The sequence below is a fragment of the Myotis nattereri genome (genome assembly GCF_964212035.1).
Source record: "Myotis nattereri genome assembly, chromosome: 2".
Lineage (NCBI taxonomy): Eukaryota > Metazoa > Chordata > Mammalia > Chiroptera > Vespertilionidae > Myotis > Myotis nattereri.
Genome location: NC_138076.1, coordinates 207,977,031 through 207,992,851, shown reverse-complemented (window position 1 = coordinate 207,992,851; position 15,821 = coordinate 207,977,031). Strand labels below are relative to the sequence as shown.

The 15,821-nt window shown below is 48.3% G+C and overlaps 1 protein-coding gene across 1 annotated transcript; it reads left to right on the top strand.

Moving 5' to 3' along the window:
- Positions 1-716: 716 nt before the first annotated feature.
- Positions 717-14,535, top strand: EIF3D (eukaryotic translation initiation factor 3 subunit D). Its single transcript, XM_081084239.1, has 15 exons — positions 717-1,788; positions 4,221-4,353; positions 4,651-4,696; positions 5,526-5,662; positions 6,469-6,554; positions 7,289-7,361; positions 8,274-8,386; positions 9,119-9,251; positions 9,797-9,944; positions 10,662-10,792; positions 11,484-11,569; positions 11,674-11,803; positions 13,329-13,471; positions 13,646-13,929; positions 14,379-14,535. The coding sequence occupies exons 2-15, from the start codon at positions 4,231-4,233 to the stop codon at positions 14,390-14,392; spliced, it is 1,647 nt and encodes a 548-aa protein (XP_080940365.1). The 5' UTR covers positions 717-1,788; positions 4,221-4,230; the 3' UTR covers positions 14,393-14,535.
- The last annotated feature ends 1,286 nt before the right edge of the window (positions 14,536-15,821 follow it).

The window sequence follows — 15,821 nt, the reverse complement described above, 5'->3', positions numbered from 1 at the left end:
GCAGAGCCTACACAAGGAAACAAAAATATTTCAGTGTGATGAGTACTATGAGGAAGACAGAGCAGACTGGGGGGGTGAAGAGGGGTGGCGGGAGGAGCAGCGGTCTTAGGAATGGTGGTCAGAGAAGACCTCCCTGAGGGAGTAACTCGAGCTTTGACCACCACGTGAGAGGTAACCCTAGAGGAGCAAGAGTGGGCACTAAGGGTCCAGACGCCAGGCTGGAGGTGGTGGGGAAATGGCGTTCAAGATGGATTCTGAAAGAAAAACAAAGAGGACTTAGTAGAGAACTAAATGTGGTTGCAGAAGGGAAAGGGACTCGTACTGATAACTAAAAGGTTTTGCACAGAGTACCATTCCTTGGGTCCCATTAACAAACATTAAGACCCCTGGCCGGCTTGGCTCAGTGGATAGAGCGTCAGCCTGTGGACTGAAAGGTCCCAGGTTCGATTCCGGTCAAGGGCATGTACCTTAGTTGCGGGCACATACCCAGTGGGGAGTGTGCAGGAGGCAGCTGATCGGTGTTTCTAACTCTCTATCCCTCTCCCTTCCTCTCTGTAAAAAATCAATAAAATATATTTAAAAAAAGAAACATTAGAATTGGAAGGTGAGCAGATTGGGAGGCAATTTATGGAAACAGGTGCTGCTAGTCACATTTTCATTTTGCAGAGAAGCAAGCCGCTTTAGAGATCGAATAACCTGCCCAAGCTCACCCAACTGGCGAGTGGAATTACATACTTTTCCTTTTACCCTCACAGCACCTCCTCAGTATTATCTCCTAGGAGAGCTGAGGAAAGCGAGGCCCAGCTAGAAAGGGGCAGTCAGGAGCAGATGTCAGATCTCATAGCGATATATTTTCCAATAAAAAAGACAGGTTGGAAGACTGACAAGGGAAACCTAGGAGACAGGGTAGAAGAGGATCTGAGGTTTGAATAAAATCGCGCCCTCAAGAGATTCGCTTTCCAAGTTCTGAAATTCCCCAGTAAGATTCCAGGACAAACGCCGTAGCTGGGAGCTGCGGGAAGGGCAGCACTGTCGCCCACCGTAGGAAGGTGCTTCCTGAGTGGCCACTTGAGCATCACAACTGCTGATTTAACACGCCCGTTCGTGGGCTCCACATACTTGAGTCTGCATTTTTCAAATGAGGGCTCCCGACATCCTCGACGGACAGTAAAGTTTGAGAACTACATTAGCAGGCTGGACAGGTCGCTTGACAGCTCTAGACCGCGGCTTCCCAAACTGGAAAAGACGCGGGCGGAGGGAGCGGGAGAATAACAATAAAATCCGCCTCGGACGCTCGACTTCCCCCTGCCGGTGAGACTCGAATCACGTGATGGGCTAGAGAAGGCCGGAGCGACTGCGTACAGAGGGGCCGAACGGCCCGCAAGGCATTGTGGGACACAGGGGGGGGCCGTCAGCCGCTCCCGCCTCCAGCTTTGACGGCACGGCTGCCACGTTGCAATAAACCTAAACGCCTTCTCGGGGCGTCGCCGGGTGCCCCCGGGCGTAACTGTAAACACCCTTCTTGTGTCTAAGAGCCGACAAGGCTAATGAAGCCACCTCCCAAAGAGCAGTGACAACCTTCCGGTGTGCCTTCGCTTTACGACTCGCGTTCCGCCGCCGAGACCAAAGGAAGCGGCAGCGCAGTTTACGGCAGCGCCGGTCAGGTTTACGGCGCCGGTCACTGCGCGCGCACCGTCCCTCCTTTCCAGTCGCCTCGGAGTGCAGCAGGTAGCGATCCGTTTGGCCTGGTCCATCTTTTGCCATCCGGGCCGGCCGAGGCCCGTGCAGGTGAGTGGCGTGTTCCGTAGGATTCCAGGGGCCTCCGGAGCCGGCTTGGGCTGGGCCCGGCTTTCAGAGGCCCCCGGAAGAGACCCCCCGGACGTCCCCTCCAGCTGCCGCTGTCCCTCCGCTGGAAGTGGCAGGAATCCTCCTTCCGGGGCCCAGGTCCAGCGTGCGGGGTGCGTGAGGTCCCTGGCTCTAAACTCCGCTTAGTGGACGAGGGCTGAGCGAGTTTAATAATGTCATTTGACCCAGCTGGGTCTCCGGGTCTTTTAAGTGGCCAAAGCTTGAGTTTCTGGGAATGCAAGCGAGTCGGTGTTCGGCCTGCCCTGAGGAGTTCCCGGTCTGAAGGTTTCCTTCCTTTAGTTTAATGTGAAGCAGAAGCTAGGATGGAGCATGTCTGAGCTCAGATCCGAACCACCGGGGCTTGATGGGGCACGACCTGTAGGGACGGCGATAATTACACAATGCGGCGGCCGCCTGCAACCAGGCCCCCTGACTGCCCTGTTGGTGCCCGCCTGGCTGTCAGGCCATTTAAACTGAAGGGCTCGGTCGGTCCTACCTGTTCCATTCTGCTCACTTATTTCGCACGTGCGGAAACCCGGACTTCCACCCCCAGGAGGAATGCCTGTTAAGCCCTGGGCCTGTTTCCTCCTCCAGCTGACAGGTCAAGCCGACTTTTAAAAGTGTGATTTGGAGACATCGTTGTTGTGCTGTTAAATACAGCCTGAAACCCCAGATCTTTTCAGGCTGCTCTCCAGCCAGAATAGGATGGGAAGAATGCTGGACTTACCGCAGACAGCCCTGGGGATCAGGTGTATTTTGAAATGATGGGTAGATCAACCCCTTGATTTGGCTGAGCTACAAGTTTTTCTCTCCAAAGTGGGGGGTGGGAGAGTCAGTGGGGTTGAGGTCTCCAGCACAGTGCCTGACACTGAGTAGCAGCCCAATACTTAAGTTCTGCGACTGCCACCCCCCCCCCCCCTCCAGCCCTTTTTTTGTAGTAAAACTTCCTAAGGTCAGAGTTGGCGGGCAGAGCTTGCAAGTTCATTTTCTCGCTGTCGCCCAACTCCAGTTGCCGGCACCTCTGCAGGAAGCCTTCGTCTCCTTACTAACTTCAGTGTCCTGTGCTCCCTGGTTGCTCCCTGGCCTCCAGAAATATTTGTATAATGAGATTTCCTCTGGGAACTCGCCATCTGAGCACATTCAGAGGGTTTTTGATAGAAACTGCCTAAAACATCCGTTGGGAAGCCCTGGTTTTTTACCCTCCTGAGAGGAGCTGTCGCATTAGGCAGCGTATGGACTCAAGCCAGACGGCCAGGGATCATATTTTTCATCAACCAGCATTATGACTCTGGGCCATTTCTTTTCTGAAAAGGAGGGACAATACTGGCCCCTCCCTCAGACGGTTGGGGGGATTTAGTGAATATGCGTGGTAATCACTGAGAACAATGCCTGGTACTCAAATAGCTATGAACATTTGAGGTATGGCCACTTTCATGGCCTTTTGCTTAGCTCTGTGTCCACTTGCTCTGCATAAGGATTTGCGTTGACAGACTATTGGAAGAACAAGAAAAGAAAGTTGAATTTCAGGATATACCTACAGACTCTTATTTTCCTCAGCACTCTGAGTAGATGTATTTTTACAAGTCTGAATAGTAACCGTGTAGCATTTACAATGAAAGAACCTCTGTGTGTGTTAACTAATAAAACAAGGAACTTATTTTACACATGAAGAAATGGGTTTAGGGGAGCTAAATATTTTATGTCTCCGTGAAAGTGTTTCTAAGAACCTGGACGTGGTAATTACACTTGAAAAAAACGTTACTGCATTTTATCAAATCTTTGAGACACCACCAAACTTAAGAAACACTGTTATTTTATGTAGCACCATTCTTCTATATAACAGTAAGAAAGAAAAACTGCCAATTAAGGTATGACACCCCACCAAGCATGAGGTGCAGACTCCTTTGAAAGATGTTACAGTGGAAAAATGTCAGTGAAGTGTAGTAAAGCAGTTTTGTTAGTAGTCTTATCAGTTACAAGTATTCACAATATTATTTACAAGAAAACAAAGGAATAGCTAAGATTTGAGGGTTCCATTTCATATGTTGCTTTTTTTTTTTTTTATTGATTTTTTACAGAGAGGAAGGGAGAGAGAGATAGAGAGTTAGAAACATCGATAAGAGAGAAACATCAATCAGCTGCCTCCTGCACATCTCCCACTGGGGATGTGCCCGCAACCCAGGTACATGCCCTTGACCGGGATCGAACCCAGGACCCTTGAGTCCGCAGGCCGACGCTCTATCCACTGAGCCAAACCGGTTTCGGCTCATATGTTGCTTTTTAATTTAATCTATGTCTTAGCTTTCCTCAAATAGGCTTTTTTTTACCTTTAGGCTTTTCTTCATGAAGCTACTTACAGTATTTGTATATTTAAGGTTTTAGAAGATGGCAAAGTTCATGACACCCGTGATCCAGGACAACCCCTCAGGCTGGGGTCCCTGCGCAGTCCCCGAGCAGTTTCGGGATATGCCCTACCAGCCATTCAGCAAAGGAGATCGGCTGGGAAAGGTACGTGTCTGTCCGCAGGAGTCTGAATCTTCAAATCTGTGGCTGCTACCCTCCATGAGTTCATTTCCGTTTTATTCTCTCAAAAGCATTACTCCTGTGTTCCTTACGGGGACACCAGCTGAGAAAGGTTATGGCCTCTGGGTACCTCCAGTAGTCATAGGAGAGCTGGGCACGTACAAAGGCATTGTGAGCCGATCCTGCTGCTTCCCACTCTGTCTCGCTTTGGGGGGTTTCTGGGTCAACAGAAAATTGCCTGCTTGACCTGTGTGCTCTGTCTTCCCTTGTTGCTCTTACTAGGTTGCAGACTGGACGGGTACCACATACCAAGATAAGAGGTACACGAGTAAGTGTTCTCTGACTGACTGCCCAATCAGGTCCTTGGGAAAATGGTTACTTTTTCTGGTAACCTCCACCTGAAAGTGTTCCAGAATGGTGACGAGATGCTGATAATACATAGTTTTAGGAGCTTATTCTAGACTGTGGACACTACCACATTTTTTGGAAGTAGCCCCAAAAGTTAGACTGTTCATTAAAGAAGTTTTACCTGTTATAGTGGGATTCCCACCCCCCACCCCCCGTTTTTGAGGAGCCATGGGCCCTTTTATATTCCCATTTTGCATATCATTGTGTGGGGTTTAGTGAACCGGTGAAGCCACACGATGGATTCCAGTTTTAAATTCCTGGGTTTAAGATACTGATACAGTAATTGGTTTTTTTTATCGGAGATAGTTGGAAGTGGCTCTCTGGAATAATAAGTTAAGATTATCTGAGTCTGAGGGCAGCCATTAGACATGCCTGCCTTGGGCACCAGATGATGGGAGTGATAGTACTTAAATCCCATATTTGCCTCCTGCAAGAATAAATTTTAACTCATATTCTTACAGACTAAGGCAGAGAGTGGAATGGGTTTATCTTGAGTTCCTCAGATTCTGTCTTGACTTTAAAAGTCTTTAGATCAGAACTTTTTAAAACTTAAATGTGCATGAATCACCTGGGGATCCTTTTTAAATGCGGTTCTGAGTCAGTGGGTCTGGGTGAGGCTGTGAGTCTGCATGTCTACGATGCTCCCAGCCAATGTTAGGGATCCACACTTAAATTGCAGGGCTTTAAGCTGGTGTGTATTTGTAAGTCTGTAGGTGGTGGTTGTTACACACTATCCCCTTTGCCTCCAGATAAGTACTCCTCTCAGTTTGGTGGTGGAAGTCAGTATGCTTATTTCCACGAGGAGGATGAAACGAGTTTCCAGCTGGTGGACACAGCGCGCACCCAGAAGACCGCCTACCAGCGGAATCGAATGCGATTTGCACAGGTAGGCCAGGAACCAGCAGTCGGACCACCTTAGGGCTGTCATCTGCTAAAAGCGCAGCCCTGTGAGTACTGATGAGAGGAAAGCATGTTATGGGTCCTCTAGTGAACCCTAGGGAGCTCCTCGGTGACAAACTATGTAAAGTAAACTTGACTAGGTCCAGGGATGCATTTAAATGGTTTCGATTTCTGTTGACCAGTAGGTAGGACATTATACCCCTGTGCTAAGAAGGACGTTTGTGCCAGATAAAAGGTGTATCTGTGCCTATTGCCTGACTTAATTGCTAGACTGCAGACTTTATTAAGCAGATGGTCCAGTTGGATCACATCTCATTACATAAAGAGGCAAACTCAGCCACTCTAATAAAGAGCCAGTAAACTTACTTCGGTAAAATAGTACATCTAAGTGAATGTACATCTAAGCTAACTCCAAGTATGTACTCAACTAAACCCCCAGACTGTTGATTATTAGAGTAAAAGCAAAGTAAAATGTGCAGCTTGGCCCTGGCATGTGTGGCTCAGTTGGTCGGAGGATTGTCCCATACATCAAAAGGTCGTGGGTTTGAGTACCAGTCAGGGCACATATCTAGGTTACGGGTTTAGTCTCCAAGGCAACCAGTTGATGTTCTCTCTCATCAATGTTTCTCCCTTCCTCCCTCTAAAATCAATAAAGCATTAAAAAATAATAAGAATAAAATGTACAACTTGGGTTTGGCATTCTGAACTTAGGCTAATGACCTCCCATGAAGCACTTCCTACTGTAGCCAAATCTTAAAGATTTTAACATGGATGTTTTTTCCTAATTCCCAGCGGAATCTCCGCAGAGACAAAGATCGACGGAACATGTTGCAGTTCAATCTGCAGACCCTGCCTAAGAGCGCCAAGCAGAAAGAGAGGTGAGGTTCCCAGCCTGCCAGGACAAGGCATTCTTCCAGGACTAAACACTCTGAACTCATTCGGCCAGAGAGGAAAATGGTTGTCTTCCCCACTATTGCAAACAAAACCACCTCCCTAAGCAGGCTAAGCCACTGCTTCAACCTGACATCGTGCCCTAAGGGCCAGTTTCAGTTCGAGGCAGACAGCACGAGCAAGAAGCTATTTACAGTGGACATACACGCTGAAGGAAACCAAGGCAAATAAGAGACTCTGGAGGAGGGGTCCTCAAACTACGGCCCGCGGGCCACATGCAGCCCGCCGAAATCATTTGTTTTTTTACTTCAAAATAAGATATGTGCAGTGTGCATAGGAATTTGTTCATAGTTTTTTTTTTAACTGTAGTCCGGCCCTCCAACGGTCTGAGGGACAGTGAACTGGCCCCCTGTTTAAAAAGTTTGAGGACCCCTGCTCTGGAGCTTACCTAGGCTCAGCTCTGCCAGAGCACAACTCCAGGGGCCCTATTCGCACTGGGTCCTATGAGCCCTCCTGGAGCTGCGCCATGCAACAGTCTGGCCCAGGTTGGGGCTGCCAGTGGACAGTCTCTAGATGGAGTAAAATAGAACTGGTCAGTATTTGAGGACAATATGCCCTACCAGCCATTCAGCAAAGGAGATAATCTCTTTTGTTCCTCTTTATTAAGCCCTCACTTTTCTTAAAAATCTGCACTGAAGGCACAATTTTTCTGTCTTTCCAGAGAACGCATACGACTGCAGAAAAAATTTCAGAAACAGTTTGGAGTGAGGCAGAAATGGGACCAAAAATCACAGGTAGCGTATTCGTGCCAGAATTCTATTTGGGCATTTGATTTTGTTTATTTGTTTGGTTTTGTAACAGCTTTGAGATATAATTTATATACTAAACAACATGCAAAGTGTACAATTCTGTGGGTTTTAGTATATTTATAGAATTGTATGATCATTACTGTAGTCAATTTCAGAACATTTGCATCACTCTAAAAAGCCCTGTACCCTTTAGCAGTCAGTCACTCGTTTCCCCTAACCCTAGACTGCCATTACTCTAGTCTCTGTGTCTGGGTGTGCCTATTCTGTCCATTTTTTCATATAAATGGAATCCTGCAATGTGTGATCTCTAAGGTACATCCATGTTTTAGCATGTATCCATTCTTAATTTTTTTGTATTGCCGAATTCCATTGTATGGATGGACCACGTTTTGTTTATCTGTTCACCAGTTGATGGACATTTGGGTTGTTTCCACTTTTTGCTATTATGAAGAATGCTGCTGTGAACATTCCTGTAGGAATGTTTGTGAGGACATTGTGAGACTAGAAGACACATGTAAGCAAGGGTGTAGTTACAATTGTAGAAGTTACATTTTGCTAAATAAGGTGCTTGCTGTGTCAAGAATAGATAGCTAATACCTTGAGAGAAATCTAAAGGGGCTGCTACAGCTCCTTTGTGAAATATAAAGAGTTGCTGTTCCCTGGTGACATCTTATCGAGGGAAGGAATTTTCCTTTGTTTTTGAACTCTTGATCCCTCGGTCCTCTTCTAGATTGTTAGCTCGTGAGAGTCAGGGGTGCTGTGTTATAAAGACAGCCAGCACGTAATTAATGTTCCAGACATATTTATTGAATAAAAGCCCTTCGTACTATTAACCTGCCTTTAGCTTATGCTTTACACTGGCTGTAATTCTTTTCCCTCCCATGGTTTTCATGACAGAAACCCCGAGACTCTTCGGTTGAAGTTCGTAGTGACTGGGAGGTGAAAGAGGAAATGGACTTCCCTCAGTTAATGAAGATGCGCTACTTGGAAGTCTCAGAGCCACAGGACATGTGAGTGGCATCTTTTACTACCTTCCATCATGCTCTCACGTGGGTGGACCAGCTGGTGGTGAATATTTTTCTGAAGCCCTAGTATTTCCAAAAAAGATTTAAGCCACTTACTCAAAAATAATCATGGGAAGGTGGCAAGAAAGCAGTTTACTGGTAGTAAACTTTGGATTGCATTGAAGTTCCTGGCATTGCAAGCAAAAGAAAGAAATAAGTTGTATAGCTCTTTTTGGCAGGAGAACAGGAGCAAAGCAAAAGCAGAAAGAAATTTGCTGATATTAAATTCCAGGTTTCTTTCCGCTTCCTGGAATCTTGAGCAAAAGAGAAGTTATATAGCTCTTTTGGCAGAAGGAGAAAGACAGCAGTTGTTCAGGACCAGCAAAGCTTTCCTGACACTTTGGAGAGCTCCTTACCTCACAGGGCACGGAGTGGGAACAACTTGAAGCGCCAGACGCAACATCAGCACGTCTGGATGCCTGTCAGTCCTCATCTCCCGCCTTTAAAATGGGGAGGTTGAGCTGAATCGGTTGTGTTCACACTATTATCTGGAGCCACATTGGGGGCTAAGGGAACAGGCACCTGAGTGAGCCGTGAGAGTTCATCTCCTGTTCTGGCCGGATACTCTTTTCACTTCTTACATATTAGACTTCTGGATAAGACTCCAGATTCCAAGGTGTAGCAGAAAAAGCAGGTGATCTTCCCTTACTTTGCATGTCTTGCCCACTCTCCCTGCAGCGAGTGCTGCGGGGCCCTGGAATACTACGACAAAGCCTTCGACCGCATCACCACGAGGAGCGAGAAGCCCCTGAGGAGCATCAAGCGCATCTTCCACACCGTCACCACCACAGACGACCCCGTCATCCGAAAGGTGGGCACCCCTCTACTGCTCACCCACCTGTTAGGGGTGCCACCAGCTTCACAGCCGAGGCCCAGAAAGAACAGAGGGCTTAGAAACCCCTCTGGATAAGTCTTCTGAATCGGACTTAGGAGGTGGTGGAGATAAAGGCGCTCTGCTGGCTGGACCATGAATGCTGGTGTTAAGTAAAGCTGGATTCAGATCCCAGCTCTCCGTGCATCCTAGCTCCACCTTTCTGGGACCTTCATTTTCTTCCCTGTAAAATGGGGTAAATGCACTTAGCACATGCCACTGGGGTGAGGATGGCAGAAAGCGCCGAGCAGTGCTTTCCTGGAACATGGCCAAGTGCTCACTGAGCTACAGACCCGCCTGGCCCGGGGTGGTGACTGCCACCAGAAGCCCGCTGGCTGATGGCTGCAGCCTTGCTCAGACAGCTAGAGGTGCACGTGTTATGTGTGGGTGTGGCTCTGAAGGCTTCTTACTGAGGAGTCCTCTCCCCTCGGTGTGAATGGCAGGCCTGAGGGTGTCCTCACTCCTCTCTTCTGTCCTTTCTGCAGCTGGCAAAAACCCAGGGGAATGTGTTTGCCACCGACGCCATTCTGGCCACACTGATGAGCTGCACCCGCTCCGTGTATTCCTGGGACATTGTCGTCCAGAGAGTCGGATCCAAGCTCTTCTTTGACAAGAGGGATAACTCTGACTTTGGTAAGAGGCCTGTCCGGGAACAGCACAAGGGCAGTGAATGTTTCCATCGGCTCAGAGCAGTGTCTTGGTGCTGGAGAAGGGGTGGCAGATGGTCTGTCTCCCTGCAGGCGTTGACAGCTTGTCACACCCCTCCCAGCCTCAAAGGCACGGAGAAGGAACTGTCGCTGCAGTCCCTCCTTGGGGCGTCAGCATTGAGTCCTCACAGCGCCCCAAAATCATGCTTCCAAATGTTACTCATTTGAATAATACTTTTGTGACTTCTGTCATCTCTCCGTACCATCTTTAGTATTGAGGTGTATGTTTTTAATTGATGGGTTATTTATATTTCAGTGTGTTTATAAAAGAAAAATATATGTAAAATATACCAAAGAGTATAAAACATACACATACCTGCCATGATTGAGAATCAGGTCACTCAGCAGTGAAACAAAACAGTAAATTATATTGTGCACCTCAGGCCTTGTCTTTGTTGAAAGCTGATAAAATCAAACATTCTCTTAAAGAACCCAAAAGGCTTGGAAAGGGACAGATGTTTACACTGTGATTGAATGTAGCCCTCCCCCCGGTACCCCTGCTTCCCCACTTTGGAAGACCCATGGTAATAGATGGCATTTGTTTGACGGGGGGCATTTCGATCACCACATCTCCCCGTGGTGCTGTGACGTCATCAGTGGTTCTTTGTTTTGTGGGTGGGTGACCATGCTGCCACTTTTGCAGACCTTCTGACAGTGAGTGAGACAGCCAACGAGCCCCCTCAAGATGAAGGTAATTCCTTCAACTCGCCCCGCAACCTGGCCATGGAAGCAACCTACATCAACCACAACTTCTCCCAGCAGTGCCTGAGGATGGTGAGGAGGGGCAGCATCTGGGCACGCGCTACCTTTTGGCAACTGCTTTCCTGAGCATCTGCTAGGTCATAGGCTCTGGGCCTGTGCGATTGAGCAGGACAGATAGGGTGCCTACCTGTCTCCAAGGAGTGTCAATCTTGGGCTTTGAGGTCACATTGCCTGGCTTTGAACCCTGGATCAACACCTCATAGCTTTGTGATGTTAGGCATGTTTCTTCTCTGTTAAACAGAGAACACTAATACTTGTCTCACACGGGCACATTGTAAGGGTTCCATCAATTATTTGACAACTGCATTGTGGGGTACAAGTACACTGTTCCGGAGGCAAGTTCCTGCCCCTGGGAAGCTTCATTATAATGGAGGAGGAAAACAGTAAACCCTAAATACATATAGATGTGTGCTATTGAGAAAAATGAGCTGGGAGAGGCATGGTTGCTAATTAAATGAGAGACATGGAGCACACAGTCGACACATGTAAGGAGTTGTTGGTAAACACTAGCTGTTAGCATCTTGTAGTTCATGGGGTGTGTGCGCTCGGAGAGGGTAGTAGGCAGACAGCATGCAATGAGCTCAGCCCCTTCAAGGGCCCCAGGAACCCAGCCTGAGCTGTAACTAAGCAGTGTTTCAGAGTCTGGTCGATTGGCTTGGCGACAAGTTGGCTCTGTCTCGTAACACCTTTGTCACCTTTGCAGGGGAAAGAAAGGTACAACTTCCCCAACCCAAACCCGTTTGTGGAAGACGACATGGATAAGAATGAAATCGCCTCTGTTGCATACCGGTATGTCACCTCGGGTGGTGTGTGCACAGACCCAACCCTGTATGGGGTGAAATACCTGTAGTTTAGGGTCTGAGGTGACCAACTAAGTTTCTTCTTCGTTGCAGGTACCGCAGGTGGAAGCTTGGAGACGACATTGACCTGATTGTCCGTTGTGAGCATGATGGTGTCATGACCGGAGCCAATGGGGAAGTGTCCTTCATCAACATCAAGACTCTCAACGAGTGGGACTCCAGGGTGAGGCGCACCTCTGTCACCCTCTTGGGGCCCCACGTCTGCAAGGCGTGTTGTCTCAGGCTAGTTTGTTTCCCCTCGTGTTACTTGAAGGGCTACCGAGATTTTTATCTTCTGAGTTTTCCCTCCACTTAATTCAAAGATTAGCTTTTATCTGGCTCTGCAGAACACACTGCAAGTGGAGCGTGCTTTCTTCGATTTTCCTCCTCTTTCTGCTCTCTCCGCTGGTGTGCCATGATGGTTGGACTGTTATCCTTTCTGCAGCTACCCAGCTTATGTGCCTGAATTTGAACTGGGTGGCAGTGCTCCTGGGTGCTGCTGTAAAGAGTTCTCAATGCGAAGGGCAGCTCCAAGGCCAGGCTGTGTTGGAGTGGCCAGTGATGTGGAGCACAGCGGGCACTGAGCTCTGCCTTCATTAGAGCCAAGGGTTAGCAAGTAATGCTGCGGGTGGGGTGTGGGACGATCCCCCCAGGTGTTCCTCGGTCTCCAGCCCTGCTGGAAGGTTGGCTGTAGCCTTAGTTCGGGGCCAGTGGCCTTTTCTTAGACTTTCCACCATGGCTCCCTGTAGCATTTGGCGTTGTAGCTTTTCCCTGTGTCACTATGTGCATGACTCTGGTCTTACACATTTCTCAGCTTCCTTCACATATTTTCTGTGCTGGTTCCACTCTTTTTTATCTCTCGTGGATCCTTCTCTCTGGGTCAGTCGCCTACACAACTCTTTTTGCTATAATTACTTCTTTATACAGCCTTATGTTAGTTATCTTTTGCTCCGTAACAAATTAACTGAAAGTTGGAGGCTTAAAACAAAATCCATTAGCTCGTAGGCCAGAAGTTCAGCTCGTATGGTTTGGTTCCCTGCTCAGAATATCAGAAAGCTAAAGTCAAAGGTGTTAGCAGACCTGAATTCTCATCTATTGGTTCCGGAAGAAAAACCACTTCCAAGCTTATTCTAGTTGGCAGAATTCAGTTCCTCGAGTTATAGGACTGAGGTCCCCTATTCTCTTGCCACCTATCAGCTGGGGCCTCTCAGCTCCTAGTGGCCACCCATACTCCTTGCCCTGTCTTCCATCTTCACACCAGCAACAGCATCAAATCCTTCTCGTGCTTTGACTCTCTGACTTCCTCTGTCTCTAAGCTCTACACCCACATTTAGAGACTCACATGGTTAGGTGAGGCCCACCCAGTTGATCTATCTTTTTTTTCCTCACCTGGGTATATGTTAATTGATTTTTTTTTTACAAAGGAAGGGGGAGGGAAACATTGATTGGCTGCCTCCCTCACACACCCTGACCTGGGATCAAACCCACAAACCCCGCATGTGCCCTGGCCGGGAATTGAACCTGCACCTTTTGGTACACAGGACAATGCTCCAACCAACTGAAGCACACCGGCCAGGGCAAATAACGGTCTTACCTCTGATTACCTGCGGCCTGGCCCACTCGCTAGCCAAGCCCAGGAGGGAGTTCCTTCTCTGCCAAAGGGGGTGCCAGGCTCACCTTGCTCCTGACACTGGGCTTTCCTTCTGCAGCACTGTAATGGTGTTGACTGGCGTCAGAAGCTGGACTCCCAGCGAGGGGCCGTCATTGCCACCGAGCTGAAGAACAACAGCTATAAGTTGGCCCGATGGACCTGCTGCGCTTTGCTGGCTGGATCCGAGTACCTCAAGCTTGGGTGAGATTCTTGTCCAGGAGTTGTGAATGCATCCTCTGGAAGGAGGTGTCTGCGGGCAGGGAGACAAGGGCTCGCCTTTTTCCCTTTCCCTTGGAAACAGTCAGGTGTCCCCCTTTAACTGATATTTGTCCCCTGGTTCTGCCCCCGTCACTAACACCCCACTCTCCCCACTAGTTACGTGTCCCGGTACCATGTGAAAGACTCCTCGCGCCACGTCATCCTGGGCACCCAGCAGTTCAAGCCCAATGAGTTCGCCAGCCAGATCAACCTGAGTGTAGAGAACGCCTGGGGCATCCTGCGCTGCGTCATCGACATCTGCATGAAGCTGGAGGAGGGCAAGTACCTCATCCTCAAGGACCCCAATAAGCAGGTCATCCGAGTCTACAGCCTGCCGGACGGCACCTTCAGTTCCGACGAGGACGATGAGGATGAGGAAGAGGAGGAGGAGGAGGAGGAAGGTTTGTACAAGTCTCTTTCTGAAGTCTCGAGTGAGCGGCAGGCTGCCCAGGGACCAGGCTCTATTGCTCCTGAACCTTGATGTAAACTTTCTGAGGGCTCCCTGAGACATGACCGAATTTGGAGTGGCGTTCAGTCTGACTCCAGGAACTTGCTTCACGAGCCTGTAGGTCACATGAAGGGGGTGGGGAGGAGGGGGTCTTTCAGAGGCTGGGTGAGGAAGAAGCATCTAGAGAAAGACCATGGAAGTCCCTGAAGTTAGCCAGTGGGCTGAAGGAGAAAAGGCTCTGGGTTAGCTACATGGGTGTAAGCTATCTTTCTTGCTTCACCAGCTGGGGACTTAAGGAAACATGTCAGCCCCGTGAGGATCTGAAAGACTTGACTTCCGGGTGGAGGTGTTGAAGTCATAAGCAGTTCACCAGTTTCTCATTTAGCATTCTGTATCTTTCAGAGGAAGAAACCTAAGCCGGACAGTGATATGGAGCTGGATTGTGTGAATCCACCGAGCCTGGGGGCCTTCGGCTCCTGGCCGAATGTTTGTGTAATGCCTGCACCTGGAATTTGGCAAATGGAATAAAGTATAAGTCTCTTTAGCCTCTTACCCTCAACACCTGCCTACATTATGATTTGATTGACAGCCCTTCTTCCTTCTCCAGGTAGCCCTTGGGAGAGGGAAGGGGAGAGACAGAAGTTCCTTCCTGGAGTTCTCTGGGTTCTATCCTTTGTTCTTGAGCATTTTGAGTTTACCATCCTGTTAGAGGGTGGATGCCCTATAGACTTCTCTGTTCTTGGAACCCATGAAATTATCTGTTCCCGGAGACTTCATTGTGAGGTCCCACAGAGGTCCACATGAGAAGTCCATGGTCATGTGCCAAACCTAACTACTGCCCTTGGAGACACAAGTCACTAGTAAAGGGTGAAGCAGGGCGCAGTCTCTGGAGGTTGAGGTGGGGCTTGTTGCTCTTGGAGATGCCCTCAGAAGATTCGGTCTGACGTTCCACTGGGTGGGGATCAAAATGGTTGTAAATGGTTTTCAAGCTTGGCTTGAGCTCGTGACCGTCTCAAGCTGGCACTCAAAGCAGTGTTAAAAACCAGAGTTACAGCCGAAACCGGTTTGGCTCAGTGGATAGAGCGTCGGCCTGCGGACTGAAAGGTCCCAGGTTCGATTCCGGTCAAGGGCATGTACCTGGGTTGCGGGCATATCCCCGGTAGGAGATGTGCAGGAGGCAGCTGATCGATGTTTCTCTCTCATCCATGTTTCTAACTCTTTATCTCTCTCCCTTCCTCTCTGTAAAAAATCAATAAAATATATTAAAAAAAAAAACCCAGAGTTACAGATGTTTAGGATATGTAAACTTATTTTAGTAGAGCGCTGTTTTTATTAAAGGATAGTGTTCTCTTCTTGGGACTATGAAGTAATTACATTGCCAGGTATTGTACTAAGCTTCTAGAAATATCTGAGCCTGACACCGAACTTACAATGTTGGTGGAAGTGATACCACTGTACAGATGAGGAAACAGGCTCAGCTTCTGAATAACATTCTAAATTTTAATCAAAATTGTGCCTTAAAAAACAAGCAAAATGTATCATACTTTGTTAGAGTTATTAGAGCATAAACGTGCTTCTTAGGGAGTTTTCAATGAAGGTAGTGTGATAAAAATGACGGATGAAAGTGGTGTGACAAGTGCCAAGGGTTTTCAAAATTCAACTAATACCAAGCTGCCTCTTGCAGACTCCTGATGCAATCCAGGTGGATTTTCTGGGACAAGTGGGCAGGTGGAAGCTGGTTTCATGCCAACAAAACATTTGCATCAGCTTCCAAATACTTCATTTCTTTGATCTATCCCCTGCTCATCTGTCCTGTTGGGGCCACCAAGTTGATTGCTAAAAACA

Bases quoted from the DNA above. Each gene is read 5' to 3' on its own strand.
- EIF3D (XM_081084239.1), top strand. From the start codon at position 4,231: ATGGCAAAGTTCATGACACCCGTGATCCAGGACAACCCCTCAGGCTGG. The intron at 5,663-6,468 runs GTAGGCCAGGAA...CCTAATTCCCAG, and splicing joins ATCGAATGCGATTTGCACAG to CGGAATCTCCGCAGAGACAA. The intron at 9,252-9,796 runs GTGGGCACCCCT...TCCTTTCTGCAG, and splicing joins ACGACCCCGTCATCCGAAAG to CTGGCAAAAACCCAGGGGAA.